Source organism: Acipenser ruthenus, chromosome 8, assembly GCF_902713425.1.
Source record: "Acipenser ruthenus chromosome 8, fAciRut3.2 maternal haplotype, whole genome shotgun sequence".
Taxonomy (NCBI): domain Eukaryota; kingdom Metazoa; phylum Chordata; class Actinopteri; order Acipenseriformes; family Acipenseridae; genus Acipenser; species Acipenser ruthenus.
In genome coordinates this window covers 16,778,581-16,804,302 of record NC_081196.1, presented here as the reverse complement: position 1 = coordinate 16,804,302, position 25,722 = coordinate 16,778,581, and the positions used below count along the sequence as shown (strand labels likewise).

The 25,722-nt window shown below is 37.7% G+C and overlaps 1 protein-coding gene across 1 annotated transcript in view; it reads right to left on the bottom strand.

The window, feature by feature from the left end:
• The window catches only part of LOC131737735 (conserved oligomeric Golgi complex subunit 6-like), a 63,171-nt gene that overhangs the window by 12,859 nt on the left and 24,590 nt on the right, over positions 1-25,722 (bottom strand). Inside the window, exons 5-13 of the mRNA XM_059028624.1 lie at positions 18,857-18,968; positions 18,233-18,315; positions 17,626-17,696; positions 14,552-14,645; positions 11,012-11,140; positions 9,988-10,079; positions 8,754-8,818; positions 7,295-7,386; positions 5,492-5,609 (exon numbers count right to left, since the gene is read on the bottom strand). Of these exons, the coding sequence (XP_058884607.1) occupies positions 5,492-5,609; positions 7,295-7,386; positions 8,754-8,818; positions 9,988-10,079; positions 11,012-11,140; positions 14,552-14,645; positions 17,626-17,696; positions 18,233-18,315; positions 18,857-18,968 (856 nt within the window). The remainder of the gene's footprint in view (positions 1-5,491; positions 5,610-7,294; positions 7,387-8,753; positions 8,819-9,987; positions 10,080-11,011; positions 11,141-14,551; positions 14,646-17,625; positions 17,697-18,232; positions 18,316-18,856; positions 18,969-25,722) is intronic.

Sequence of the window (25,722 nt, the reverse complement as noted above, 5' to 3'; positions counted from 1 at the left end):
CTGCTCTTTACAACTTTACTGCGCTCACTCAAATAATCAAGAAAACTAAACCGAAAATGTAAATAGCCATAAAATGTACAAATTGAAGATACCATCAACTGTAACTACACTACTGCTTGGGCAACACACACTGAAATGGAATTTTTTCTAGACCTGTTTTAAATAAGAACTTTTATAACAAACAATATTGTGGACATAAAAAATGAAATATTCTACAATGTACTGTTTTTCCGGCAAGCAATTAAATATTTAGGCACATTTGTTGTACAGTGCACTCTGTTTATAAGATTCACATCCGTCCCGGAGGATTTGATTCTTATAAGTGATTGATTCTTAAAAGCGGACTGATATGATTACAATTAGCAAAAGCGTGCCTCCGCGCATCAGCAGTTTAAATACAGTATACAAATGTCAATGGTGCTCAATCACTGAAGACAATACATCAAAACAATCAAAACAAATCCTCGTGTGTAGCAACTTGTTATATGATCATGACTCAAGGCTGCAGAATCCTATTTTACTACAGTATACTTGAGAAGCGATCGTCTTGTGAGGGTGCCTAGTTTAACTGCCCTGAGGTGTTACATGTAATGGCCTTAAAATGACATTACAGTATAGTATTTTACTGTCAGGCTTACCACTGCATTTAAGCATTTGTGGCTTGTTTTTTTTTCAGTTGCGATGCGAATCTGACAGTTTTTCACTAAGCGGAGATTCAAAGCTCCGCAATCCCCCCCCCACCTCGCTACGCAATCCCCCTTCCTCTACATGCATATCACACAATAACACTGCTGTACTCAGTATGTATTCAATGAGTGTGTATTCACTGTATTAAAACTAATTGTCACTAACAGAGAACACAAAAAATACCTGTAGAATGCAGTCGTGCGTCTTTCTTTTTCCTGTCATATCAAAACAAATAAAATGCACGACTTGCTTTTTTTCTACTGGGAGTCACTGTGGACCAGGGATTATACTGCACACGCTGTGTACTTGCCTAATCACATGAGATGTGATCAAATTCAAATTCAAAAACAGCTTTATTGGTTGTACACGTCATTGCACTTGATGCAGTATCGTATTACATGCAGTCAGTTTACCCTGAGATGATTCTTATAAACGGATTGCTTGATTCTTACAAGCAGAGTATTTTAGCATGGTTAGTATAGGAATGATTTTGTACCAGTGGTTTTGATCACTATATGCGGTTGATTCTTATATCAGTAATTCTTATAAACAGAGTGCACTGTATAATACTTTTTTCTGCTTTAATAAACATTATGTTTAAGCATAAAATATCTTGAAATACCTATTTTTAGACCGTCAAATGCTGTAAAATAAGCAATTTGTACAGTGAAAAACAACCATGCAGCCCTAATTATAACACACACAAGTATATTTCAGAAATACAAGCAATGGTTATAGAGGTTGTGGTGGAGCCAAGACCAAGGGAAGCAATATGTTGGGCATGCTGCCCCCCACCCCCCACACACTTTTAAAAGTGTGGGGGGGTGTATGGCCCATCTGTCCCCCCTTGCTCCAGCACGCTTGCTTCTGGTTTTGCAATACTCCACCTGATCGTTTAAAAATAACTTTTACGGTATATCCTGTGATGTCCCTGCAGAATAATAGCAGCAATCTTAAGAAGCCTGTGTTCAGAGTATTATTTTTAGCTCTGCCAGAAAGTGATGCATACTGTTTTAAACTCCTCTAAATTGATTAGCACCACACGTTGGAGACAATTTGTTTTTTTCTGCAGCAGTGAATGAAGTCCTTCTTGGCTAGTTACCGGTATTGATTGTCCACTGAACAAGCTGTACATGGATCTATACTGGGTCGTGTTCAGGAATATTTTGGCACCAATTTGGGCCTGGGAGATTGATGCTGTTTTTCATTCCAAGCCAAGTTTGAACATTTAAAAGGCACATCTTCAAGATGGCTGGCTAATCTAGCTTAATTTTTTTTTCTTCTTTTAAAGGCAGTTTACCATTTTTCACAACAGAGAAGTCCAGTAAAACATGATTTATTTAGAACATAAAAGCCTTGCAGTGAATCTCACTGCTTAGGTTTCCGTTCTCAGTGGCTGGTATTCTGGATTATTATGCAGTAGGCTATGCCAGACTAATTGCATACAGGAGAATTTACATTTGTTTTTGCCTTCAAATATATTGATGCCACCAAGATTATTTACTTTTTCCACACTAGAATCTTCAATGTTAAACTTACATTTAGAAGCGGTTTGTATAAAGTTTCTAAATGGTGGTCTGTCTTAACTTAATGAATTGTCATTGCTGTAAAGAGTTATGCCTGAGATCGATATACTGTTAGGGGTTTACTCTCCATACTAAGACCAAAGCCAGGCTCGGGTGCCAGATGACCTTTCAGACTTGCAAACTTGCAGATCCCAGATGAATCTTGCAGGCAAATGTAACTGGCAGTCTGTTCATAACCTCTAACATTCTGCATTAAGTTAGTGTTATAAATGATACAGGCTATAAATTAACCACAACAGAATGAGTAACATCTTCAGGAAACCAGGAACGGAGAATGTTGAAAAAAAAAAAAAAAGTAATAGATTTCAAGCAAAAATGTGCTTGAAGTGGCTACATGAAGCTAACAAAAATAGGCTACCTGCCACGCACTTCCATTTGCTATGTAGGTTTAACATGTGGAGTTCTGAGACACACATGCTAATGCAAGCAAGTATTGTTATTTTAAATTGTGATTGTTTACACACATTCATTCCTGTCATTAATCAACCAGCTGCTTCCCTTAATGACTGACATGCATAGAAAGTGTAACAGTAACCATCATCAATATATGTAAGTACGGACTCCAAACTAAGAGCTTTCTTTAACCTAGTTTGATGCAAGATATCATTTATTAAAAATAAAAAATGTTTCCCTTTACCATATTTGGTGAACCACTTTTTTTTTATTTTATTTTTTTTATTTAGTCGTCAGCAAATTTTTTACCCCCGTTTTCTCACCAATTTAGTATGCCCGTTTATTATTATCGGCTCACCGCTTGAAACCCCCCAGCCGACTCGGGAAACGGCCACCAGACATATAGTGCTGGAGGACAACACAGATGTGGCAGCTCCAGTGCAGAACCACAGGTGCCTTATCGGCCACAGGGGTCGCTGATGCGCAGTGAGCCGTGGATTCCCCTGCCGACCTAAGCCCTCCCTACCCGGGCAGTGCTCGGCCAATTGTGTGCCGCCCTCTAGGAACTCCCGGTCACGGTCGGCTGTGACATAGCCTGGATTCGAACTTGCAATCTCCAGGCTATAAGGCACATCCTGCACTCCGTGCAGAGCGCCTTTACTGGATGCGCCACTCGGGAGCCCCGGTGAACCACTTTTAACATTTTACTGACAAATGTTGTCTTTGCACTGAGGATAAGGTCTGGCCACCAACATCTACTCTTCAAGACATGTGGCCCCCCATAAGGCAGCCACCTCAAATAGGTAGCATTTTGCATACCCATTGTGTTATAATTAAACTGACTATTCAGAGATACAATAAACACTACAGTATATATTTGGGAATGTTGCATTAAGAATTTTATAGAAAAAAAAATAATGTATCTTTTTTTAGTTTGGATAACAGAGGTTTTTATATATAATGTTTTATTAATCTATTATTCAAGGAAGAGGTGACCCATTGAGGATATGCACTAACTGCAAGTATCATATATATGTATATTGTGGTGAAGCACAAGGTGAAATCGTGGCTGGAAGGTACATACGTGCTAGAATTTCCATGTTAACTGTCGGCATGGGAAAATGTAGTCCAGAATCCTAATCAGGGGGAATCAGGACTACATTACCCAAGAGACACTTGGGTCATCAGTGAGAAACACCTGAGGCTGATTAAGCCATAGATAAAAGTAAGGGAAATCCTGTGATCTGGGTTTTTTTTTTTTTTTTGTTAGGACGTGTTGTAGTTGTTCCACCCCGTAGTTTATTGTTTAATTGCCTACATGTTATTTTTTAGTCAAAACCTTTCCCTATGACTAAATAAAAAAATATATTTATTTGTTTTATTTATTTACAGTAAAAATGATTTGTCTGTATTTCATCAGTATTCATTACATACATACAAACATATACCTTTCAGCTTGTTTGTACGCTGTACTCGTAATAATCAAGCGCATGCCGTAGGACTGGCAGTGCAAGGATGTGTTGCAGTAAGAATACCTCTGTTAAGAAAGGGGAACAAGACTAAAAGGCTAAAATATGCACAAGAACACAGAACTTGGACTATGGAACAATGGTCAAAGGTGCTTTGGACTGCTGATGGATGGCCAACGACACCTGTGCCTTCTGCCAGTTCTGTTGTCAATTCAACGCTTGTCTTCTTTGTATTCCTTATGGATATTATCTTCAAGTATTGCTTATCCTTGACAGCTTTTTGGGTCTTCCAGTCCTGGGTTTGTCAATAACAGATGACGTTTCTCTGTACTTGTTGATTATGCTTCGGATACCACACCTTGAAAATCGAGTGATGCAAGCTATTTCACGCAATGATTTTCCTTCTTTATGCAAGTCAAGGTTGTTATAATAGTAGAAAACTCTAGTGGAGGCTTTGAGTAAATTGTTGATGCTCATAATGCATCAGAGTAGAAAAAAGCAACATGTCTAAGACTTTTGCACAGCAGTGTGTGTATATATATATATATATATATATATATATATATATATATATATATATATATATATATATATATATATATATATATATATAATGTAGCAGGGCAGAGGAGAGGCCTGCACATAATCAGAGGGGGCAGGGCAAAGCCCTGCTTTTAAGTAAATGTATTGTGGGGTGTGTTTACTATGATTTGTTGATTTAAATGTATTTTGTATTTAGTTAAAAACATGATGTATTATGATGAAGTAATCTCTGAATTGATTCATTTATTGTTAATTCGGAGATGGTCACGTATAAAAACCTGCGGCTTGTGCTGATTGGGGTGGGTGTTCAAGGAGGAGGAACGTGTGTGCGGGAGAGACAGGAGAAAAACGAAACCGAGTAAAAAGAATTATAATTACTGCTCGTGCTGGAGGGACCAGCTCGGTACTTGTTTGGTGGAGGTATTTTTATTTGTGTTCAAGACTGTTTTGTTTAAACCTTTATTTTTGCTCTGTGAGCGTTGTTTTTGTTTAAATAAATCTGCGCGCACCAGTGCTTTCAACCCTGCAAGTATTTGCCTCTAGTAATATATACATATATATATATATATATATATAGACTGGTGCAGTCCTTAATGTTTTATTAAATCTGCTTTTAACAATTAAAAAACGGTCCTTATAAATGCCACCTAAGTTATCACCAGTATATACTAAAACGTGTTCGCAACATTATTTTTATATTGCCATTAAATTTACAAGAACAAAGAATTTGTAAAAATAAAAGTGTGAGGATATTCAAAATGCACATTTAGCATTACGGACTGTAGAAGTAGTATTACAGTTCTTTTTACCCACCTTGTCCATTAATTTGCTAGCATGAAGGCCCAGGCTATTGAAGAACATCTTCTTGCTCAGGATGTGCATTTCTTCAATAGTTGTTAGAAGAGTCGCTGCACTGGTGCCTACAATCCCACTGAAATAAATCAATTGAAAAACACTTGGTTCAGCATGTCCTTTTCGAAACATTAGCTACAGTGTGCATTAAAAATGTGAGTGTTAACCATCAAGTTTAATTAAAGTTCATGAAGCCAAGAAAATATATTGGTATGAGTTGCCTGTAATCCATTACTATTCTCTATGTGGGTCATATATTGCGAAAAAATGCCTTGTTTGTTTAATTTCCTTCTGTGAACTACCCTACACGTGTACATTTAGATCTCTTAGAACATTTCAAATTGATTCCTGGCGCAAGTGTCTCAGAAGATATCACAATGGAAGTCTGTGACAGAAAGACAATGATTCTTGGTTGTAAATTTCCCTCCTGACCTGAGATGGCGCTAAGCAGCGAGAACAGAGTTCTTTGGACGGGCTGGTCTGACAGTTCTTTCCCAGGGTCGGGAAGTCGGCCAGTCTGGATGAAGGCGAGACTCCGTTGCACAAACGCATTGACCCGGAAGGTAAACGATGTGGCAGCCGCAGATTGGAGAGGCGGTTGCACTCATTTACCAAGGGGTCATGTGTGACAGCATAAAAAGGGGACAGAGAATCATAATCTGTTCCTTTGTTGTAGTTTAGAAACTGAACCGAAAGAACCGGTATTTCTGTGCTAAGCACGATCCGGAGCTGTCGCCCACGGCCAGCACAAAACCCGGACAACAACGTAGTGACTGTTCACTAAATAACATTGTAAATTCACGACCAGCACTACAGCACTCATTGGGAGAGGTGACCGTGTTTGTGTATTTGCATTGGGATTATTGTTCTTGTGGGATAACTGTTTATTGTAAACGAGACTGCAACCCATCATCATTTACTGTGCAATACACATCGTTGTGTTATTGCCAGCCATCACTGTTTGTCTCTGTTTGGTCATCAGACCCCCGGATTAAAATAAACAAAAACCTTTTCACCCGTACTTTGTTTGTCTGTCGTTTCTTATTGGATTACTGCACTGCACCTGCACGTACCACTTTGCCACAAAGACCCATAGTGTTTTGTTGTAGTGTTTATGCACAAGACTTTATTTTTCTATGTCCCTTAACAAATGTGCACTTCTTTCTTAAACCACAATATACCACCCACCAGAGAATAATAATAATCTATATGGCAAGAGGAAATCTTGTATCGGTTCATACTATTAAATATTATTATTTATTATTATTTATTTCTTAGCAGACGCCCTCATCCAGGGCGACTTACAAATGTTACAAGATATCATATTTTTACATACAATTACCCATTTATACAGTTGGGTTTTTACTGGAGCAATCTAGGTAAAGTACCTTGCTCAAGGGTACAGCAGCAGTGTCCCCCACCGGGAATTGAACCCACGACCCTCCGGTCAAGAGTCCAGAGCCCTAACCAGTACTCCAATACAACATTCACAAATGGAAACATGGTTTGAGTTGGAATCATTTCCATTTGCTGCAAGTTGTTTTTAATATTCTCTCCTAATTCTCAGGCCAAAAAAAAAAAAAAAAAACATTTCGGCTTAGACCTTTATCCATGCTCAACAATTCTGCAGTGGTATTTTATGCATCACCCCTTAATTAAAACAATTTTAATATCATATGTTCACTATTTCTGCAAAATAGTTTTTTCGATCCATCCCTACTTCTCATTATTTACATATTTAATGCAACATTTCTTTTACTTTACCTGATAGTGTGGTGGTAAAACTTGAGCAGATTGGACAATTTGTATAGCAAGACAGCACCTGGTTCAGCCACTATCACCTGCTCAATTCGGACCTGTTAAATCACAATTGCAATAAAATGTGAAAACACAACATTATAAAATCAAAAACAAATTAAACATACACCCAGCACCACAAGAAAGACTGTGATTCTAATGTACAGCACTCAAAATACAGTGGGCTTCTTCCATGTGTTATATGATTACAAACTGCAGGTTTAAAGCAGTAATATGTAATCCAATATTTTATTGATCAGAGATACTGAATCAATTATATTTTTTAGGGATTAAAAACCTATACTGCATGTCATCTCCTTAAACAGGGTGGTCTATTGCAGAGCAGGTTAGTTTTATACAGCTTTCAAGAGTTATCAATGTATTTATTGTTTTATGTGTGTATTTAATATCACTGCAGACTGTCTTGTGATGATTTTTAAAAAGTTGGTTGCTATAAATGTAAATTCCCTTTTTTATTACTATTTCCTTTACAGAAAGGTAGTTATTGATTGAAAAACACATTTTCCTATATTTAAATATGTTACGATAAAAGTCTGAATCTGGTCAATTTTAAATTTTACCAATAAAGGTTAACCTTTAACAAATAAGGTGGTAAATGTCTATAATTATGAAGAAATACATTACTTTTCGGACATTTACCAGTTAATCTTATGATTTACCGAAGCTTATAGGTAAATGCAGGTATATCATCAAAGAATGTATTTATTCCTGCATATAAATTGTCAATTACTAAAATATGTTGAACAAATATAAATATATATTTCTGCATACACATATTCTAGTAACAAAAAACATTAATGTCGAACAATATATTTATTTCTGCATACACATTTTCCATTAGCAAAATGATCATTGATGAGCTTACAGTAATGCACAACAGAGCAATTTAAACTAGTTCAACATGGTACTGAACAATATTGTGATCCACTTATGTAGAACAACCAACATTCTGGCAGATTTGCGTATAAAACAATTCACAATGGTGTTGAAGGATATTGTACTCAAAATACATAGTAGTTTGGTGGAAAATAACATTATGTTAAATGCAAATGAAATCATTTAAGAACTTTGTTTTTTCAACAGAAAATCACACTTTGGTTATGACACAAAACGTCACAAAGTCAGGCAGTGAATAGATATATTTACTTATGTATTGCAGCATGGTAGACTCTTGTGGCTATTTTGTAAAGATATTCATTCGGTCATTAGCCAAAGGCACTTGTTTATTCTTGAGATTTACCAGTGAATGTCCAAAGTAAATCGTTATCATGTTTATTTGGGACATTTACCGCTTTACTTGGGAAATGTCGACATTTACCAGTAAATCTTAAGATTTGCCAATATTTAGACTTTTACCGTAACATAGACGTTGAATTCCCACTTATGTCCAATGCCAACCACTTACCCTGAGAGGCCTGCACACTCCTTCTGTGATGTGCCCAACCACCTCCTGCATATTTTCCTCCACACCTGAGGCAAGAAATACATAGCATTGTTAACACATTCAGTTTTATTTGATTCACTACCAGATAATTACGTACTTAACACTAGTGATTAGGGCTTTTCGAACAAAAAGAAAGCCCGGTGGCACAGTGAAATACTACAACTTTGCTAATATGTGCACAAAGGATTTTCATAGTCTGCGTGGCTTCTGAAGTGTTGAAGCGTGCCATGGTGGATTTACTAACACCAGGATGCCTAATAATTTACATCAAAAGAAAGATTTGTTCAGCTGTTCTTACTGTATCAAACCTGTGCCCTCAGGACTAAATACTCATCCAAATGCTAGCTAACATATACTTAAGTTTTAATAAACTATATGTAAAAATGCAGTGCAACATACACAAATATGCGGACAGGATGCTGTATTTATTATCATAATACCCTCAGATTCTGAGATAACGTGACATAAAATGTCCTTAGAAAGACAGACAACATATACCAACAGACTGATAACCTAATAACCTGTGCTTATTAAGGTAAATCTGAATAGTTTCTAGATATACTGTATGTAAAAATGTATTGCAAGCATGACATACAAACATAACCTCAATATACCCCCAGATTTTGATATTATGACTATTTTGTGCTGAAAGATGTCCTTCGCAAATTGTATTGCTGTTGTGTATGGTGCATAGCCACCTTGATTATATCCCTGTTTCAGGGGCTTGGCATCCCTGGGGAAGGGGAGGTTGAGGGTAATGTAATGTAATGTAATGTAATCAAGCACTAGACGCAACAAAGCAAGGGTTGTGTTATACTGGTTCTTACCATTGCTCCAGCAAGACCCCAGGATTTGGCTTCTTGCTGCTATAGTTTATTGAAGGTGGATTTTAGTTTTAACATCCATTACTATTAATTATAAAATAGTTTTGGACTATTCCATAATTCAATCAGAAAACAGGATTGGTGTTTTAATTACATATAATACCATTGCACAGTAGTAATATCTCCCACTCCAGCTTTTAACACCCTTATTACAAAAACAGGATCTTTTCCAATCCCTTGATTCCACAACCTTGTTTTGAACACGACACCCTAAATGAAACATTAAGAATGCAACCACTAAACCACCCTTTAAGTCATTTTACTACTAAAAACTAACAATTATTATTATCATCATCATCATCATTTTCTACCTTGCATAGTAACCTGCTTCAATAGAGCTTCTAGGTGTTCCTTTTCTGAGGCAGTCGCTTGATGTAACCAAGCCAGCATATCACCAACATACCTGCAAAAAGATTCATGGCTGAATCTACAGTACATCAATTGCAGTACGCTAGTGGTAGGAAATGGGTTTGACTTCCCGCAAAGTTTAATTTAGTGCTCATGTGCTGAGAGATACTTAACAGGCAGCCATATAACACTTTCTAATTTGACTAAGCTCCATATAGTTCCAAGAACAACAACAGCTGCTTTATTTTAATTCCATTAACAGCAGTAAAAGCACATATATCCAGTTAGGTTTGTGCTGGATTCACTAGAATTACATTAAAGCCCTGGATGTTAGGTTGTTTTTGCAGAACAAACATTACCTGTTAGAGCAAGCTTCCTAGTAGACACATTTAAGAATCAACTCATACAGCTGACATGCTATAAATGTACTAAATGTGATCTATTATAAGAAAGATGCTTAATAAACTGACTATCTTTTGAAATGTCTTACTTATTTCTTAACATTATGTCTGCTGTTTATCATTATTTACCATGCAAAATGTCCCTTTACAACCACCGAGTCTGTTCTGAAAAGCCTCTCGGAAAACACTTCAATTTGCACAATCCTTGTGGTCATTTCTAAAACTACCTCACATAATTCGTAAGACCAGTAAATAATGATTTAAGCAGAAACAGTAACTGTACATAACACATATATAAAAGACGTTAACAGGCAAGAAATGAAGTATTTTGAAAATGTAGAGGGTATCCTTTTAATATCTAAAAGGCTGCTATGATTGCCTACTACAGTCATTGAAACACACAGCTTAGTGCAAGATTTTTACTAACAAACTCCCGTTTAAAATACAGACGAACCCATTTTGCATCGAACATTAAGACTAAAGACCAAGTAGGACCAGAGCTCCAAACTTAATAGTGGGACTGTCTTGCCATGGTTACATATTTCTGATCTGCTAAAATTGGTATAATTATGTTCTGTTGCTGTACCTCATTGGGTCATGTGAGTGCATCTCAATGGGACGGGGTGTTCCCCCAGGACCTCCTCTGGTCAGGGCATCAATAAACCCACGGACCACAGCGCACCGCCTGGCAGTGCCAAACTCATCCAAGGTGTACCTGCAAAGACATGAACCAATCTTCAGAATACACTGAATTAAACAGAGCTTACATTCCATGGCGAGACTAAACAAAGACAAGTTTAGTATCAGTGCTTATGCGAGTACTTGAAAGGCTCACATCAGAGCATGTCCTTGACTATTAGTATGAGTCAATACAAATAATTGCCCTGAATTAGCCTTCTGGGAAATGTGTAAAAACAAACTGTGTGGGTTTCAAGGAATAACTAAATGAATTCATTGAATCGATTTATTTTTTCACTAAGAATAGTATTCAGTTCTAAAAGGTGAAATTTAAACCTGTACAAGCTTCACTTTAGTTTACCACTCTCCTTTTGACATTCGTTTTACCACCAGATGGGAAGTCTCATTAACTATGACCTTGTTCTACCTTTGTTCACTTACTGTTGAAAAAAATGGGTTTCGCCCAGCCGTCTTTTTCAAGTTCTGGGCCAATCTAGATTCGCCTGATTGGATGCGGGTGAGTGCCAAAAAAAAGTGGTAACTTCGGGATTCACCCAGAAGCCCTTGGCGAAACTAGATTGGCCCGGGCAAAACTAGACTTGCCAGACCACCGGGTTTCGCCCTTAACATACATATGTATGTATATATATATATATATATATATATATATATATATATATATATATATATATATATACACACACACACACACACACACACACACACATATATAGTAACGTAGCCTCTCCATACTCGGCTCGCTTGCCCTTTAAAACAGAGACCCAGACACAAGAACTGCACAATGAAGCACTTTCGTGCACTTTTATTTTGACAAAACAAAAATAAACAAAACAAAACAAAAACCACAGCTCAAACGTAGAGCCTAACTGCACTTTCAACAGTCCCTAACTATCAGACTGGATGGCTAAGCCGTTTACCAGTCACAAAAAACTTTTACAAATACTTTTCACACACACACACACACGTAACTTTACACAATACCTTTCTTTAACACAGCACTTCTCTTCATAAACCAGCTCCCTGGTGATCTATCTCTAATGGAGCTGGAAGCTCTCTTTTATAGTATGTGGCCGTTCCCAATTGACACCAATTACCTCGTTTGGGAACAGCCACATTCTCACATGTTTTTGGCAGGGACAGGAATTAACCCCGTCCCTGCCAACCACCACAAAAACACAAACATCACCCAGACTTTATTTACACGCAGAACTCTTGCTGTGTCAACACACACACACACACACACACACACACACACACACACACACACACATATATATAATGTGCTTTTCATTTTATGGGAACTCAAGTTCTTAGTGCTTCTTGTTGAAGGTTAGACACTATCCAGACTAACACAAACCTTCAAAGATCGCTAAAGATATTTGAAGTCAGTTTCCCACAGCTGGTTACATTTGCAAAGGTCAGAGATTTTAAAGGACACCAAGCACAGAACTATTCCCTTTAATCTTCCTTGTATCATTTAAAAAAACTACAAAAAAACAATTATGGTATGATATACAGTTCATAATACAGGTCATTTAATCATATATGTATGTATTTATCTTACAAATTCTCCATATGTGGTTTATGAACAGCTTATTTAATCTAACTTTTTTTAGATATAAACAGCTAAAATGAAAACAAATTGTTAAGTACATATTGATGTTGTTCCCAGATGTTGTTTTAAATAACATGATAAGCCATTGATAATGTCCATGTGACTTCTATGTAGTCGTACATAGCATGCGATAAAGATGAAGAGACTGGAAGTTTTCAAACCAATTTCTACCGTGTCAGCATTCTCAGTTCATGCACAGTGTTGTTCAGTAACATCTGCAGTTGTTACCCTTATTTTAAACAGTGGGAATCTCAGTGTTTTCAGAGAGGCCCGTCCCTAAAGAGCTAATGTCTAGTTTCCATCTGAACTTGTAGTCACCAGGTTCAATATTAAGGCTCCGATACATATTTTTTTTTGAATGTTGGGATTTTAATTTGTCTAGCTAGCCCTATGTCACTGTGCATTGTTTGCTTTTGGATATTTCCACCAGCAAAGCAAATGGGCCAGAGCAATTTCTCTCTGTCTGTGTTCCAAGCAGATCCAACCCTACTGATATTGCTCTTTCCAAGTTTAACCACAGCAGAATCTATAACACGGAATACTGTGTGTAGCCTACAAAACAGTACGTTGTGGAAAGACACTGAATAACGGGTGCTGTTGTCACAGCAGACTACACCTTAAATAAAAAAAAAAGAAACGTGGGTTTTGTGCCATCTTGTGGCCACAAGAATGAACAGCACTTGCTCCCTGCTTCCCAACTCTTTAGAAAACATTGGTTACTATGCTGCGTCTGGATGACGGGAATATCTTCGGTCACAGCAAAAAGCCAGCAACGATTTCCCTCTTTGATATCTGTCTTCACCCAAGATGAGAGAACTAGCTTAACAACAAAAGTGCACATAGTAGGGTGATGTCTGCCGAACAGGGCTGGAGTAAGTGTGTTTGTGAGAGCAATAAGAGAAATAAAGGGGCCTACCAGACAGTTTGCCTGCCCTCTTCTTTGAACCTGCAGTATGAAACTTTTCTTCCACTGGGGCCAAAGCCATAATAATATATATTTTTTGTATTTTTTAGCATTCATCTACTGTGAGTTGTTGCTTTCTGCCGGCTTTCCAAAAATGTCTACCAGGATGTGTTCATGTTTTTGAGCATCAAAGCAAATATGTAAAATTCTCCCCAATACCAGTATTACTGAAACCCATGCTTTTTTTGGTGATCCATTTTCATGGACCAATTTCCAGTTCTTGTGTGTTGCTCTGAAATGTTTGACACTCTCGCCCCTCTCTCCACTTAGCCCCTGTGGAAACTTCCTCAGAGGTCATGTCAATGGCTAACAGAACGTGCCCCTGATTCTTCAGGAGAGAGCTCTCACAAAGATGCTTATAACAAATCAGCAGTAGAAACTGGAAAGTCTGCTCTCCTGAATATGGAAACATTATAATGACAGTACAGGATCTTTCTAAAACCATCCCATATGATTTATATAACCCTTCCACTAACCACAGCTAATGCTACAACCAATTATAGATGAATGTGCTTCAAGATGACCATGAGAATAAGGTGCTTCATTTCTGTAACCAGTTATAAAAAAAAGCATTTCTTTTTAGCAAGTTTAACAAATAAATGCTTGAATGAAGAAAAAAAGATGAAAACTAAAAGACTACAGCAGGGCTCCCCTAAGTGAAAGCTATGGAAGAAGCTTTTTTTCATTGCTGATTCCCATGTCGCTTGCTCCCCACCCCCAGATGTGTAGGACTGTTACACAGAACAACAGCTCCCTGTGATCAAAACCACTGAACGAGGGCTGGAACACAGTGTTCAGTCATATAGAATCTTGGCAGCTGCTGTTGCTGCTGCTGCTGTGGTACTCACTTGTACAAGACCGGCCTGTCCTGTAGTGCCTCCAAGGCCTGGGTCAGCACTGGAGCGATATCACATGACTCTTGGGTCAGTGCTCGGCATTCATCTGTGAAGAATAAAGGATCAATTGATTATCTTCAAACCAGCACTTTGAACTTGAGAATATCATAGACAGTATGTGCTATTTATCTAATGACAGGCCATTTTGGAAAACTTAAAATTAACTTCTATGATACTTCATTAGTGGTCAGAAAATGTGCAAAGGCAATGGGGTCATTCAGCTGAAGTGGCCCAATTTCTGGGGAGGAGTTTCCTCGGTTTGTGGTCGATGATATAAAAACAAGCTGCTTAATCCATGTCTTACATGAAAGACGAAACATGTAAGGGAGTAGCATAACAAATACAGTTAGTATAATGTTAAAGCTTTTTTTCAAGGCTTTTCAAAAATAATAAATAAATACAACTATGCAAATCACTGATGAAAGAGGTTGAGCAACTCTCTTTGATCTATTTCAAGTAGAATGGATTAAATGTAGATCGTCTTTGAATGAGAGTTCCATACATTAATTAGCCTATTATTCTGTGGCAGTTCACATTTTCTTTAGAACCGTATACAGTCGACAATTGTCTTAAATGATTCAGTGCTACAGAATTATGATTTTTTTCTTGTTAAATAAACTGAATACTACTATATTTTGTATGATTTTCTGAAACCATTGGAAAAACCTCGAGAACAGAACAATTTCAACAGTCATAATGACTTATGCTGTTGTTAGAAGGCAGAACTGAGGTTTTATGAATAGATATGTGAATACATTTTGAAACATACCACCATTTAGATAACAAGGTATTACATGAAACATGAGCAAGAAGTACTACAAATATAGCATGCAACCAATCAGTGACCAGAACCATGGCCTAGAAGATCAATGACTTGAGACAAATAATGCCCACACCATGACATATGTATTAATATTGTATAAAACTGAAGACAATCCTGTATGAAGAGAAACTAAAACGAATAGTAACTTACTAAGAAAGGAACATACTACTGTACACTGTATTTAGCATGTGTTCATCCACAACTTCAAACAATTATAAATCTTACATCGGTAAAACTATTAAAAAAAAAAAAAACAACTATGTACAATTCTACCCACAGACCATGTTTATTTCGTTTTCATCCATTCATGTAAAAACAAGACTAGTTGGAATTATTCTCAAGGGTAGCCCCAATTGTGTCAAACTATTTGAAGAAAAAAATGTTAATGCAGTAGCCTACTAAATACATTGCAGACCTATGCTTTCAAACAAAATTATCAAACCATCTGATTTATTTATTTATTTAAAATTTAAAAAGTACAAAAAGTAGATCTTCTTCGGATGAGCTTTGGGTAAAGTAATCCGATTGGTATGTACATAATGTTTGTCCTAAAATATTGTCTTGAGAAAGAATATTGGATAAGTCTGAAAATTACAATAAAATACATATCTTAGATCTATCTATTATATTATAAAATAAAATAAATAACAAAATGTCACCGTAACAATATTAGATTCAGAGGTAAAAATGAACTGTATTTGTATACCCTTAAAAAAAAGAAACTTCTTCAATCTCTTAAAAATTGCAATAAAACTTGATGTGAAGTACGCCAAAACAACAAAACACGTAGATATTGCCCAAATTAACACCATTTGCTTAAGACTTGCAATATTCATGTGCATTCACTGCACGTGCAACATGCCAAGATGTGGCTATAAAAATGGAGGGTTCTCAGCTTGACCGCCCAAGATCCGGTAGACCACATGTGACGACGGCAGCCCAGGACAGATTTATATGCCTACGTCACTTACAGGACAGGTTCACCACTGCAACCTCTACAACATCTGCACTACCAGGAATGTACAGAATTTCCGACCAGACTGTCAGAAACCGCCTACGGGAGGCAGGTATCCGAGCAAGAAGGCCAGTTAGAGGAGTGATTCTTATGCTGCAACATCGTCGACTACGACTTCAGTGGTGTCATAATCACAGAGTATGGCCCATACAAAGATAGAGAAACGTGGTGTTCAGTGATGTATCCAGATTTCTGCTTCGAAGTGCAGATGGAAGAGCCCAGGTATACAGGCAACGTCGTTAATGTTTTGCGGCCAACTGTGTGCGTCAGGTTGACAGATTTGGTGGGGGTGGGAGTGTCATGTTCAAGGCAACCGGACAGCTCAGCGCTATTGTCATGAGATCATACGGCCTCATGTGATCCCATTCATGAACCATCGGAATGTCATTTTCCACGACTGCACACAGCCTGGGCCACCACAACTTTCCTCACTCAGAACAATGTTCAAGTGCTTCCCTGGCCATCTCGATCACCAGATCTGAACCCCATTGAGCATTCGTGGGATGAGCTTGATTGACATGTGCGACGACGTCACCCCGAGCCACAGACGTTACAAGGACTTTTTCAGGCACTTGAGCAAGAGTGGGTTGCCATTCCCCAGCATGTTATCCAGGCTCTGATTCGATCCATGGGCAGGAGATGTCAGGCCATCATCGATGCCAATGGTGGGCATACCGGTTACTGATTTCTGATGACCTTGAACTTTTTTTGACCTTTGAAAATGACTTTATTGAATGTCTTAATGATTTCTGTACAGGTTAAGGTTCTTTGGAACAGTCTATTTTACTATGAAAACTGCCATACTAATGCTATAAAAAGTACATTCAAAACACCTATGCGTTTCTTTTTTTGAAAAGTATATATATTCTCCCTGTCTTGTCTACTCTCTCACCTTCCTCTCCCTCTGTGCTTTAAAACTCCACGCCGCAATCACTGCAGCCTCACAGCCTGTCGGTTTATTCCAACCACAGCACTCTCAGTTGAAACCACAAGTGCACTAAGCACTCCTTTGAGACAGACTTTAAATGTATAATTGTAAACAGTTGTCAGGATGTTAACAAAAATAAAAATGACTTTATTTAAATAGTTACTTTATTTAACAGTGCTTTATTTAAATAGCTGTAGTAACACGTGGGGATGTATAATGCTGTATTTTTCAGAACCCCACTTCTTACTCTTTAAACTTACTTTGTGCCCATCGATAAAGCTGTTCATAAGAGGTCTCCTGGAGAAGTGCCATCTGTTCCATAATTTCAAGGCTGTAAAAACACAAATAATAGTAATAAACTAATAATAAATATTCAACAGCATTTGTTTAATTTTTGTTTAGTTTTATCACGCTTCTGGCTGTATTATCCAATTTTTTCACTGTATTTACAAAAAAAAATGTTGAGAAGGGTGCAGTTGTCTGGAATGAATTGAGCAAAAACCTTTCACGAACATTAAAAGGAAAGATTTACAGACACACCACTTCAGATCTGGCTTATCATTCTCTACCAAATTCTCTACAAAGATACGTGTACTACGTGTAACAGGATGGAAGCTGGGAGCGAACTGGCACCCACACACACAGCAAGACAGCATCTTAAAACGACTATACAAATAAGCCAGGCTTCCTCTGCACATCTCGTTCTTGAATCTCATCTCACGACAGGGGTCAGATTCCATAACAGTGCAGCATCACACAACACTGCCCGTTACATACGGGTAGCTGGTCGGTGCTTCCAGATAGCTTTTGTGCAGCATTGCAGCAGAGCCAAGAGGCGCTGATGTAATAGATGTGGGCCGCACTCACCCTGCTGTCTGCTGGTTGGTTCGCAGCAGGATTTTGACATCGCTGTGGATCTGCTTCACTCGTCCCAGCGCTTTGAAAAAGTCCTTAGAGGAAAATAAATTCTGTGTCAATGACTGCCCTTGGGTTAGCCTTCAATTATCCACCTATCTGGCGTTTTACCCAGAAAAATTGTTCAGAAGCTTGATAAAAGCAATGGTTATGATAAAAGCATTAAAGTTCAAATGAATGCAGTAAAGTCTGGCTGTGAACTGGCAGTTTTGAGGTATCATGGCACCTCCAACTATTCAGTTACAATGGTCAAGTGTTTCATCTCTGTAATAATCCTTTATTTGGTATCACACTTCAATAGCCTTACCTATCATCATAACCATTACAGTACATGAAAAACATTCATTTCAATTGTATAAAATAGCAAGAAACTGCGACTGTAACCGTCCCTTCTGTTTTTTTTTTGTTTTTTTTTTTGCTAGTTTTGCAACATAATAATTATTTAACTCAGAAGATTGCCTTTATACTTGCTTCATAATTAGAGCACAGCGTTTTTAATTCTGTGCTTTTCAATTGGGGCACCATTTACATTGGTTCTATCTAAGTATGTAATAGAAACAAATAACACTTGAATACCTCAGTGATTGGTCCATCTCTGGCTCCCCGCAGAGTGTTCATTTCCTCCGGAGTCAACTGGAACTTGGCCAGGAAAGCATTGGCAACTTGTGCTCTGATTTCCAGCTGGTGGCTGTAAAAAGAAATTGTTAGCGTGTGATTCATGCTTTAATTTAAAGATTTACATTACATTGCATTGCAATTGTTACTGGTGATGTTTCACCTGCATCACACTGCTTAGATGTATAGCACCTCACCCACTACCTTCTATAGGATGACAAACACTACTCCCAAAAATACATTTCTCGTTTTCTCTTACTTTGCATGCTGCTTGATGAAATGCAAGTATCTCCGCTCAGTGTGGTGGCCACATAAGTTTTGCTAAATATACTGTTAAAAGAGCTTATTGATATAGAAGGTAGAAGATGAAGGGTTTAGGGGAAGGGAAATTAAGAAGATTCTTTAGACAGATTCTCAGGGACTGTAATGTCCTCTCACCCGTGTTTTGTAATCTTATGTTCACATTATTAATGCTGAATACCAACTTCAGTTTCTCAATATGTCCACTAGGGGGCAGCAGCACTCTCTGAAACTCAGCAGAGGCAGATACCACTTGCTTTGTGTTTGCACACCAACACTTGAAACAGAGAGAACAAAAACCCATAGAAGTGACCTCCCAGTAAAAAGATGGTTAATAAACTAGCCTGGAAAATGTCAAAAGTAACAACCATGTAACTTCAAGTCATGTATAAAATATAAGGGTCTTAGAATAACATGGAAACAGTGGCTCTATTTGCAAACAATGTAGAGAGATGCACTGCACTGTAAACTGTTTAGTCCTCTGTCATTTAAAATGAGAAATACTGCCAGTTTACTCATCAACATAGCTTAAAATAAATCACAACCAACTTCTACGAAAACAAAAAATGTGCAGTGCATTACAATAGTCATTGGTTGAGGATAATTCACTTAATCCTAAGAAAATGAGTGTCTTGACACGTGTCAATGCCAACTGTCTTATTATAGTCCAATCTCAACAGATGTCATAGAGTTAAGCATGGCTGATGTTTAAAAACATCTTTGTTGACTTATTAAATATCTCAACTACTGTATGAATGTCAGATTACAGCCGGTACAGAAGTCGAATACAAACGTATCTGCTGCATCTCTGAACTACCTATCCAGTTTTAGGGTTACGGTGTTGTCTTGGCAACAAGTCATTGATCTGCTCTATGAAAAATCTTATCAAATAATAAAATACTGCACCAGAAGACAAATAACTTGGGGACCAGCGGGACAATAACATAGAAAAGATGAAAGTGGTACAAGTCATTGTTGGCCTCATGTGCAACATGCATGAAGATTAAGGAGGACCTGCAATTATTACTTTTTAGGGATCGACAAAGCAATCCACAAAGATGGCATCTTTACAGCAATTTAACAGAAAAGCCTCTTGTCTTTTATAAAAGGACAATTCTCACAATACCAGCAATGTTACTGTAAGTCTCAAGCTACTGATTCACATTTTCAATATAAAAAACAACTAAACCAGAGAAAATGGCATTCCTATTAGCAACAACAAAAACTATTATAGAACGGATGAGTAGATCTTGTAATAAAAGCAGACCGATTGACACAGGCAGACAAAACCCCCTTTCAGTAGTCAGCTCAGCATGCGCAGGCAAAATGTAAAGAACATGGGAACCAAAAGGCACTAATGCCACCTCCACACTAAGAGAAAAGATCCAGCGTTGGCCAACTTTCTGCTCTCAGGGGGAGCCAGTGGAGGCGTGGCTGCTTGGTAATAATGATCACCATGGCAACAGAATTCCACTATTGAGAGCACTCAGTGTCAAAGTCCCTGGGAACATTAGGCCCCTCTTTTCTTACTTCCATCTTCATATGAAAATGTACTGTTTACTGGGATTATCCCCAGACACCCCCCACCTTCTTCCCTGTCAGGCAGTGAAAGGAGTACTGACCTCTATCACAAAAATGCTTGTTTGCTTCACTTGAACAACACTTAGAAGTCTTCCACCGCGAAAAAAGACCATGACCACAATGAGGTTTTGACATTGACTTTCTTTTCTACTCTGTTCCCTAAGTCTCTCAAAGGTCTGATTAAGGATCAAGGAACTTAGGGGTTATGTAGCCAATCATGAAAGCATTCCTGTTTATATATGTACCAGTAGTGCACGTTGCAATACCACATGTCATTTTTTTACACCCACCAAAATAAGTTTATACTGTAGCAGACCTCAGTGAAACAAGTCTTATTTTCCCCAGTGTCCTGTTGCATGCTTTGCCCACAAAGATGCTAGGTTTTCTGTTCAGTAGACAGTGCCTTGAGGAAGCTTTGGGTGTGAAAGGCCCTTCATAAATGATGGAATCCTTGTTTAGTGGCAAACATCCTACAATATGAGAGAACGATGAGATCAAATGATCTTCTATGATTTTGAAAAAGGGAAAGTTATATAACAAATGTGGTGTGTACTCTTTTTACTCTTGGGTGTAAAGCACTTTCAAACAGTCAACTACTTACCTACTTTTACAAAGGGGGAAACACACTTTTAAAACAAAATAATCATCATATTTTTCAAATGACATATCATCTAGAGGGAGGAGCTGCTGTCTCGAAAAATTCATTATATTGTAAACATGAAACGTATATACCAATGTGTATAAAAACATGTAGTTAAGCAGGTTAATTTTACATTTTTGTAGTTTTACTTTACAGAAAAAAACAATACGTTCAAGCTGCATATTTAGAAAAATAAATGAACAATGAATTCAGCAGTAATAAGTTCAAGCTAATCTGTGGTCTCCAGTTAAACTAGAGGAACTATTATGCACTTGTGGAAGGATACATTAAATACAAATGAATTTAAAACTTAAAATCTTATATTTTTTTGTTTTCTTTTTACAAAATAAATAGAACAATTTTATAAGCCAATAACCCATGATAGGGTGTGCAGTAAGACATATTTTCATACTTCTGGTTGGTAGGGCCTCATATGTCTTACATAGGTTATTGCATACATAACAAACACTAGTATTACTACTGTTTACAAAAGTCAGGGAATTCATTACAAAAAATGACAATGAAATTAACTTAAATGGTGCAGCTTGAAGCCATAAAAAAGTCATATCTCAGTTGCATCCAGGTTAGGCCTTTAGCATTAATACCTAGATACTGAGATGTGATGGGCAGGGTAGCATGCAATGATAATGGGGAGCAGTGAAAATGGCAGAGGTAAGAAAATGAATTTTAAAACCTTAGCAACAACACCTTAAACCAGGGCTTCTCAAACAGTCCTGGGGACCCCCTGTGTCTGCTGGTTTTCATTCCAACCGAGCTCTCCATTACTTAACTAGACCCTTAACTGAACTGTTTAAGAGCTGAAAACAAGTAAAATGTCTAATTAAGCAAATTATCAGTTCAATTAAGGGTCTAGTTAAGTAATTGAGAGCTCGGTTGGAATGAATGGTAAGAAAACCAGCAGACACAGGGGGTCCCCAGGACCGAGTTTGAGAAGCCCTGCCTTAAACAATGATGAGTGAATTAAAAAAAAAAAAAATCTTTAGCAACACAATGAAAAGTTCAACTAATCAAGAATGACCATGTATCTCTATCAAGAATGTAAATAACAAATTACAAGTCTTGGTATAATTAACAAGAAGGCATGTACAGTAGAATATATCATAATAATTGCCTTTGCAAAGTTAAATTAAACTCTGTCAAGCAGTTTCCAAGATATAGCTTTCAATAGCTCAGCCAATCAGGTAGTAGTTTGAAAAAGTATGTCAGCATGAGCAATACACTCACACACTATATTGAATAACTTCTTGTAACAAGCACTTTTGCCAATACCCCTACCAAGTTTCATAAAAACTGAGTGAGCGATTCTCTAAATATACTGTAATTAAAACAAACATACAGGCGCAGGAAGAAGTGTAAATACAAATGTTACTGAAGCTAATGTGATAGCAAAACACAGTTTAAAACCACCTTTAATTAAACATATTAACAATGTTCAACAGAAGATGACCAGGGGAGCAGTGATAATGGAAATGGAAACAGATTTTCACTGCTCCCCTTAACATTGTTTTAGTGGAACTTTTCTGCCCAGCATATCTCAATAGCTATGCTAAAAGCCTAACCCGGAGTTATGGGTGGTACGGCATTTCCTGACACTTGCGGCTTCAAGCTGCACCATTGCAATCAATGTAATTTCCATTCTTTTGTAAGGAATGTCCTGACTTTTTGTGGCTTCAAGCTTAAACCATAACTATTTTTTGTTTATATAATGAATTCTATCCTGGGTTTTAGGTGGTTCAAAGCCTCATATGCTCCAAGCAGGTATCAAGTATCTCACTCATAACAATTTGAGACTTGCAACACAATAATTAAAAATGTTTAGAGTCAATTCATATTTGCATAATTCTTGCATGCTCAGATTCTGTGGGGCTACTGGCTTACTGACTTGAGGCTCTTTTGTGCCCACAGGGTCAGGAAAGACATTTTTGTCAAACAGCTGCCTCTGTACAGTTTTATGGGCTGTCTATAATAACCAGTTCCTCTGCCCGCTCCTCCATAGAAGCTATCTTTTTTACTCTGAGCTCCTGCGCACAATCTCTTCCGATGACAATTGCACTGTTTGGAGGAGCACAGCTGTCATCACTGAGACCGCAGACAGAGAAATTCAGTGCTTGGCAGACAGGGGGCAGCCGTGCACAGAGAGGCAGCATGATCCCTGACCATGAAGTTCAACCTCCCCATCGGCAATGCGGCCAATTGAACTGCTGATGGACAGCCCGTCGGCCCAGCAACCAGCAGCCTCGATTCGAGCCTGCGAGGACATAGCTCCTGGCGCTGAAGGCACTGGCTTTTATGCCATTTTGTTTAATCTTAATAGCTCATATTTTACACAGTTTAACATAAGCTAAACTACAAATATTGTTCCCGCGTGTAACATACAAAATGCAGAGGCGGTGTGTTGCACTTATGGATGAACTGAAAAAATATAAACTTATCTGTCATGAGATAGAAAAAAACACAGTAATACAATGTTGAAAAGTGTTTCACATCGTTTTGGTTTCATTGTGGTAAAAATAAGAAAATTAAAATAAAGGAATAATGGCAATTGAAACATATTCAAGTTTGTTACAGTAAAAAAAAAAAAAAAAAAAAAAAAAAAAATTAAACCTGAAAGAAAACCAAATTTTTATAAAAGCTGCAATGTCACCTGCCTTTCTAGCTCTAGAACTAGCAGACAAAGGAATCACAAGCAACTAACTCATGTATGTATGTGTATTATATGTATTATATATTTTATATATGTATTTATATATAATATATATATATATATATATATATATATAATATATATATATATATATATATATATATATATATACACACACACACACACACACACACACACACACACACAGTGCCTTGCAAAAGTATTCAGACCCCTGACCAATTCTCTCATATTACTGAATTACAAATGGTACATTGAAATTTCCTTCTGTTTGATATTTTATTTTAAAACACTGAAACTCAAAATCAATTATTGTAAGGTGACATTGGTTTTATGTTGGGAAATATTTTTAACAAAAATAAAAAACTGAAATATCTTGCTTGCATAAGTATTCAACCCCCACACATTAATATTTCGCTGCAATAACAGCTTTAAGTCTTTTGGGGTAAGTATGTACCAGCTTTGCACACAGGTCGGAGTGATTTTGGCCCATTCATCTTGGCAGATTTGCTCCAGGTTGTTCAGGTTGGTTGGACGACGCTTGTCGACTTCAATTTTCAAATAGTGCCACAGATTCTCAATGGGACTGAGATCAGGACTTTGACTGGGCCACTGTAGGACATTCACCTTTTTGTTCTTGAGCCACTCCAATGTTGCTTTGGCCTTGTGCTTGGGATCATTGTCCTGTTGAAAGGTGAATTTCCTCCCAAGCTTCAGTTTTTTAGCGGACTGAAGCAGGTTCTCTTGCAGTATTTCCCTGTATTTTGCTCCATCCATTCTTCCTTCAATTTTAACAAGATGCCCAGTCCCTGCTGATGAGAAGCATCCCCACAGCATGATGCTTCACTGTAGGGATGGTGTGTCTTGAGGCATGGGCAGTGTTAGGTTTGCGCAACACATAGTGCTTTCAGATGGTACTTTTTGAGTAACGGCTTCTTTCTTGCCACCCTCCCATACAGGCCACTGTTATGCAGAGCTCTTGATATGGTTGACTGGTGCACCATTACTCCACTCCCAGCCACTGAACTCTGTAGCTCCTTCAAAGTGATTGTTGGCCTCTCTGTGGCTTCTCTCAAAAGTCTCCTTCATGTTTGAGTGCTGAGTATTGAGGGACAGCCTTTTCTTGGCAGTGCCTGGGTGGTGTGATGCAGCTTCCACTTCCTGATTATTGATCCAACTGTGCTCACTGGGATATCCAAACACTTGGATATTATTTTGTACCCTTTCCCTAATCTATGCATTTGTATTACTTTATCTCTAACTTCTGTAGAATGCTCTTTGGTCTTCATTTTCCTTCAGATTCACAGCCTGACCAATGATCCTTCAACAGTGGGGTTTTTATGCAGAAAATGTGACAGCAACTTCAATGGTTCACAGGTGGAGGCCAATGGTAAGGTAATTGTGTCCTCGTTAGGGCAATTTCTTTCATCGGTTTAAACTGGGAGCTTCCACAGCACAGGGGTTGAATACTTATGCAAGCAAGATATTTCAGTTTTTTATTTTTGTTAAAAATATTTCCAAACATAAAACCAACGTCACCTTACAATAATTGATTTTGAGTTTCAGTGTTTTAAAATAAAATATCAAACAGAACAAAATTTCAATGTACCATTTGTAATTCAG